Source organism: Octodon degus, unplaced genomic scaffold (genome assembly GCF_000260255.1).
Source record: "Octodon degus isolate 3935 unplaced genomic scaffold, OctDeg1.0 scaffold00107, whole genome shotgun sequence".
Classification (NCBI taxonomy): Eukaryota; Metazoa; Chordata; class Mammalia; order Rodentia; family Octodontidae; genus Octodon; species Octodon degus.
In genome coordinates, this window is record NW_004524683.1 from 8,667,972 (window position 1) to 8,674,656 (window position 6,685).

The 6,685-nt window shown below is 46.2% G+C and overlaps 1 protein-coding gene across 3 annotated transcripts in view; it reads left to right on the forward strand.

Annotated features, from left to right (window-relative positions):
* Positions 1–6,685, forward strand: part of Tesk2 (testis-specific kinase 2) — a 165,249-nt gene that overhangs the window by 144,671 nt on the left and 13,893 nt on the right. For all 3 annotated transcript variants that reach the window (XM_023724157.1, XM_004639191.2, XM_023724156.1), the window contains exons 6-10: positions 4,411–4,493; positions 4,711–4,795; positions 5,036–5,119; positions 5,308–5,394; positions 6,347–6,464. In XM_023724157.1, the coding sequence (XP_023579925.1) occupies positions 4,411–4,493; positions 4,711–4,795; positions 5,036–5,119; positions 5,308–5,394; positions 6,347–6,464 (457 nt within the window). The remainder of the gene's footprint in view (positions 1–4,410; positions 4,494–4,710; positions 4,796–5,035; positions 5,120–5,307; positions 5,395–6,346; positions 6,465–6,685) is intronic.

Below are 6,685 nucleotides of genomic sequence, written 5' to 3' on the forward strand. Positions count from 1 at the left end.
CTCTCTCTGCCCTCTCTCTGCCCTCTCTCCCCTCTCTCCTCTCTCCTCTCTCTCTTATCTTTTTGACATATGGTTTCACTAGGCAGTTCAGCCTGACCTTGAACTCTCAGAATCCTGCCTCAGCTTTCTGAATTCTGGGATTAGAGCTGTGCACCACCACACCTGGCACTGCTTGTGTATTTTTAATTTTGAGATAAGGTCTTGCTAATTTGCCCAGGTAGGATTGAACCTATCATCTTTCTGTGTCAGCTTGCTTCAGTACTGGGATTGCAGGTGTGGCTCTGAGCTGAATTTTGAAAACTGGATTCTATTTGATAAATATACCACAGGTAAGGGGTGATATTCTAGATCATACAAGAGAAATGGGGTAAATAAGGATAGAGACCTTAAACACTGGTGTATGCTGTTAGTTGAGAATGGCAAGGGATAAGGTTGATAGAAAAGCTCTGATCATATCATATTGTCTACTTAGATCTCATTCTATGTAGGGAAATTAAGGACCATTGCCAGCTTTTTAAAAGTAACAGCTTCGCTGTTCAATAGTGCATGCCTGCAATCCCAGCACTTGAAAGGCTGAGGTAGGAGGATTGCTGTGAGTTTGAGGCCAGCCTGAACTACACAGTGAAACTTTGTCTCAAGAAGGAGGAGAAGGAGAAGAAGCTTTAATGAGCTACAATTTGCCTAGGATAAAATTCATTATTTTATTATTTATTTACTTATTTTTCACAGTACTAGGGATAAAACACAGGGTCTTGCACATGCTAAAGTTTACCTCCCAACCCAGGGCTGGGTACTGGGTATTGAACCTAGGACCTTGTACACATTAGACAAGCTTTACCAATAAGTTACATCCCCAGCTCTAATTTTTTATTCTAAATTTTGAGATAGTGTCCTGCTAAGTTAGCCAAGCTGGCTTTGAAGAACTTGTAATCCCCCTGCCTCAGCCTCCTGAGTCTCTTGGATTATAGGTGTGCAGCACTGCACATGGCAAATGCATCCTTTTAAAGTATGCATTTTAGGGGCTGGGGATTTGGCTCAACAGTAGAATAGTTTGGTCCTCGGCACCAAAAAATAAACCTCCCCTAAAGTATGCATTTTATTTATTTATTTATTTATTTATTTTTTGGGGGGCAGAACCAGGGATTGAACTCAGGCCCTTGTGCTTGCCAGGCAAGCACTTATTCTACTGAGCCATCTCCCCAGCTCAAAAGTATGCATTTTAATGGTGTCTAGCATCTTCAACCATTACCACTATTCAATTTTGAAACATTTTCATTACTCCTTTAAAAAAAAAAAAGTGAGGGCCGGGGAGATGTCTCAGTGGAATAAGCGCTTCCCTGGCGAGTGCAAGGGTCTGAGTTCAATCCCTGATTCCGCCAAAAAAAAGTGTCCTATTCTCTTTCAGCTGTTGGCAACCACTATGCTAGTTTTGGTTTCTTGGATTTGTTTATTCTGGGCATTTTATATAGTGTGAATCATATAATATGTCATTGTCAGCTTTTAAACAGAAGAGAATGTGGATTTACATTTTAGGAAAAACATGATGACAAACCTAGAGTCTTAAGGTAGAGAAAGAAATTGAAAACTGTAGTGTCACAGAAGCCAGGAGAAAATAGCTTCCAGCTGTCCTCTAATAGCTGGTCTGTTTGTTCTTAAGACCATGAGTGCTGAATTCTCTGCACACCAAATACTAACATGATTTCTGAATCATGCATATAAAAATACGTAAGGAAGTAATCAGCAGTTCACACACACAAAGATCAACTAATTCTGTCTGTTGAGCTTAGTGCTGTAGAGCTTGCTGGGGTTTTCAGTGACAGTACGGTACTTCCGGCAGAAGCCAGGGAAGACTGAATGAGAGAAGAGAATAAAGCCAACAAGTAGTACAGTCACAGCAGACTAGGCTGTGTCACTTCAAGGGCAGGTGCTAGACTTTGCTGGGGAAGCTCAGATGGGCTACTTTGGGCAAGGGCTCTCCAACTTTTCCTATCACCTCTGATGCAGAATCCTAAAGTTAGATTTTTTGTTTGTTTTTATTACATTTTGTTTGGGTTTGTCTCCTGATTTCCCGCTTCGGGTTTAATGCATATCTGTTGGCTGTGGAAAAACCTTGAGAGAGGCAGTGATCACACTCCGGGTAGCCTGGGTGAGGCAGCCTTACCCCACATCCCTGCCCTCGCCATTTCTTAGCTGCTGTGGAGTTGCTGAAATCCCTTTCTACTCGATGGGTGGTCTGTATGAGTGAGCGTGAGCTCCCTGTGAACCTGAATACAGGACAGGAATGGAATAGCTTCAACCTGGGCTGCACAGTGACCATGTTCTGTTCTGAAGCTGCTGCTCCCAAGCTGGCTTTCACAGGGTTGTTTCTGAGGACCATAAAACAGATAGTAAATAGGACTTTAGACTGAGCCTTGGAGACAGTCTCAGTTGTTGGCAAAATAGGAGGGAGAGGGAAGAGCTGACAGATCTGAGGTGCCACTGCCTTACTGGCTAGTGACCTGCTCTCAGGACTTTGGCTCGAAGGCATATTGGCCTCAGGCCCATCTTCTCACAGTTAAAGCCAGGAGCTGGGCTGCTGATCCAGCAGGACTGCTGGGAGGGCCAGAGCCAGGACAAACACAAGGCAGTCCTTGGATGCCAGGCAACACACATCTATTCAGGGTGGAAGATAGGATTAAATCCCAGGATCTTTAAGATCAGGGAATGCTGTGTGATCACAAGGTCAGAATAAGGAACTGATTGATATGTGCCTGGTGCTCAGTAAGGAGGTTTCTGGGCAACCAGATGCTAAGGCTGGCAAGGAGAAAGGAGGGTTGGTTTGGGTTAGATAGGCCTTGGTGGCCCCAGAAATTGTTCTGTGAGCCCTGTTCTCTGCTTCTGGAGGATGGGGTGGGGTGAGGCATCTTGGAGCCAGAGTGGTATAGGGCTATTTTGAAGGCAGCTATTTGGGGAGAACTGGTTGCTGCTTCGTATTTATTTATAGGTCACTTGGGTCCATCCTTTCTATGCAGACAGCAGCATTTGTTCAGTGAGAATGTCCTCAGCGTCTTCCCTGAACTGGAGACTGTGTGGAAAGCCCAACTCAGGGCCAGGGAGATAGTTTAGCTCAGTGGTTCATAGGCTTTTTTGTGGTGCTGGAATCAAACCCATGGCCTCATGCATACTGTGCATACACCGTATCACTGAGCTATACCCTTAGCCAGAGCATAGACTTGTCATGTGGACCTTAACCCTGGAACTCACCCTGTGAATTGTGGAACCCGGGATTGAACTCAGGCCCTTGCGCTTGCCAGGCAAGTGCTTATTCCACTGAGCCATCTCCCCAGCCCCTTCGCCCTATGAATTTGTGGGCAGTGAAAGTATAGGCGTGGGTATTTGTCCTGTACTTACACTTACACCAATTGGTATGGTAGACCTGGGAATTGGGTCTCTGCACTCTGAGGAAGTGGGGAGGGGCAGTGAACTGACATTCTGTTCTCTGTACCAGATTAACAAGAAAACAGAGGTTCCTGTTCTTTAGTTTCAGTACGGGGAATAAACTCAGGACCTTGTGCTTGCCAGGCAGGCACTTATGCCACTGAGCTATCTCCCTGGCCCCGTTTTGTTCATTGAGGAAATGCCTAGTACTTAGAAAGTAAGGATAAATACTGGTGTTTTTCCAATTTGATTAGAAACTGTCTCATTGCTATCTGTTTATCAATAAAACTTTGAAAAAAATAAAAAATAAAATAAATATTGGTGTTTAGAGCCTAAAGTACAATGTGGGATAGTCACTCAAGATCCAGAACTAACTCATCTCACATGGCTGTCTTTGAAGCCCCCAAGTCTGAGCCAAGCATGGTGGCACACCTGTAACCCCAGCACTCTTGGGGAGCCAAGGCAGGAGGATGGCAAGTTCCAGCCCAGCCTGAGCAACTTCGCAAGAGACTGTCTTAAAATAAAAAGAAATTAAAGGAAGTGGGGTGGGGATGTACAGTACAAAGGCCCTTAAGCCCCTGAAACTGAAAAAAAGGGGGGGAAAGGGAGAAGGGAGGGGGGCTGGGGAGATTACTCAGTGGAATAAGTGCTTCCTTGGCAAATGCAAGGACCTGAGTTCAATCCCTGGTTCCGCCGAAAAAAGAAAAAGGGAGAAGAGAGGGAAAACATGAGACAGAGAGAGTGAGAGCGAGCAAGAGAGAGAGAGAGAAAATGAGAATGAGAATGAATTCTCTAGGAAGCAGAGAAAGGCTAGGAGTATGGCTCAGTGGTAGAGTATATGTGTATGCCTGACATACACCAGGCCCTGGGCTCAATTCCTATCACCAAACAAATTAACAAACAGCAATAACAACAAAAAAATAGAGGCCTGGTAGTAACTCTGTAGTGGACTTTTGAGCTTTACCCTGTCTTCTTTTTCTTTGGGAACCCTAGAACTGCCTGATAAAGAAAGATGAGAATGGTTACTCTGCAGTGGTGGCTGACTTTGGCCTGGCTGAGAAGATCCCTGATGTGAGGTGAGCAGCTCCAGTGGACCCTAGGCTCACAGCAGAGGGAGTTAAAGCCAGGGCAAACCCAGCCTCCTTCCCAGGGCCTGGTCTTAGTCACAGCTCAGTCTCACCTCCTGGATTTGGTCAGTCCTAATCTGTACCTATCCTTGAGGGGAAGTCCCGCCAGTCCAGAGGTCCCATTGTGCCAGGCAGTGGAAAGCTCACTTATAATCCCACCTCACAGCATGGGGAGTGAGAAGCTGGCTGTGGTGGGCTCACCTTTCTGGATGGCACCGGAGGTTCTCCGAGATGAACCCTATAATGAGAAGGTAAGTCTGGAAGAGCGCAGGGCCTGGTTCTGTATAGAAGCCACTCTACCAGTTGTTAGTGCCCAAGATCATCCTCTATGTTTACGGTAAGAATCTACATCCTTCCTATGAGAATAGGGTTGATATCTGCAATTGCCCAGAGAATGACTTGGATAATAGGGCCCAAGTGTGGACGGTTGGACATGGGGCAGAAACCCTTCCCTCTGTTGAGAGGGAAACCGAGGTCTGACCACCCACCAGGCAGATGTGTTCTCTTACGGCATCATCCTCTGCGAGATCATCGCCCGTATCCAGGCTGATCCGGACTACCTTCCCCGCACTGAGGTAAGCTATGGGCCTGGGGTGGGCTTGTGGCTATGGCGTTGTTTGGTCCTTGGGGTAGAGTTGCCAGAACTTATGTGGCTGCTTCTTAGAGGCATCTCCCGCCTCTTCTAGAGCAGGCCAGCACAGGTGGGCGTTCATGACCCGCTACCCATACCCCTGTATCTTCCTTCCGCCGTTCCCATCCACAGAATTTTGGACTGGACTATGATGCTTTCCAGCACATGGTGGGAGACTGTCCAGCAGACTTTCTGCAGCTCACCTTCAACTGCTGTAATGTAAGTATCTTTCTCCCCTGGCTATGCATAGTCAGGGGCTGAGTACTTTTTATCCTGGTTAGGACTTTAGGGAGAGGCAGCTAATTAGTCCTTATTAAAATAAAGGACCTCATTTTTACTAGATTTTTTTTTTTTTTTTTTTTTTTTTTTTTTTTTTGTGGAACCAGGGATTGAACTCAGGCCCTTGCACTTGCCAGGGAAGCTCTTATTCCACTGAGCCATCTCCCTGACCCCTTTACTGGATGTTTAATACCAACCTCAGTTCCTCCTCTTGGTCTGGCCAGGCTCTCTAGAGCCCTGGGCCAAGAGAAGAAAAAATTGCTTTATATTATCAATCCTCTGCCTGCATGGTAGACCTACTGACATTAGCCTTGGATGCTGGGAGCCCTGGTCAGGTTTTATTGTTGGACTGTGGATCTAGCCAGTCCTGACACATATAAGAGAGCCTCTTATTAGTGTTCATTTTATATGGGGCTAGACCTGTTATGACCAAAGGGTATCTAATTTGTTCAGGTACCTCCCAAACACACATTTAGCAGAACTCAAGAACTAATGTGAAGCTAGACATGGTGGTGCGGGTTTGTAATTCCAGCATTGGCAGGCTGAGGTAGGAGGATGGCCATGAGTTCAAGGCCATCCTGGGCTACATAGTTAGCTCAAGGCCAGCCTGAACAACATAACAAGACTGTCTCAAAAAACAACCCATGTGAACATACACCTTTGGAGAGCTCTCTTTCAAATGACAGGACAAAGGAGATTGAGATGGGAAGGTACATAGACAATATCATCTTCCCTGATCTTAACCCTGGGGATCGCCCTCATGGCCTGAGACCTCAGTATAGAGCTCTTAGTTGTACATTCGGGTCCTAAAAAACACCAGAATGAGACTCACACTTCATTTTTGGGGTGGGAAATGGAGGGCAGGGCTCATGGCCAGTATGGTTGCCAACAGATGGACCCCAAACTGCGCCCGTCCTTTGTGGAGATTGGGAAGACTCTGGAGAAGATTATGAGCCACTTACAGGACGAAGAGCTAGAGAAAGACAGGAAGCCACAGACTACCACTAAAGGTAAGAGATCAGACCAAGCCAAGGGCATGTGCTTAAAATCCTTCGCACCCTGGGAGGCTGAGGCAAGAGGATACCAAGCTCGAGACTAGCCCAAGAAATTTAGTAATTTAGTGAGACCTTGTATCAAAAATAAGATGGGGCGGCTGGTGAGATGGCTCAGTGGTCTAAAGCACCTACTTAGAACAAGCTTAGCAAAGCACAGGGACCGCGGTTCAATCCCC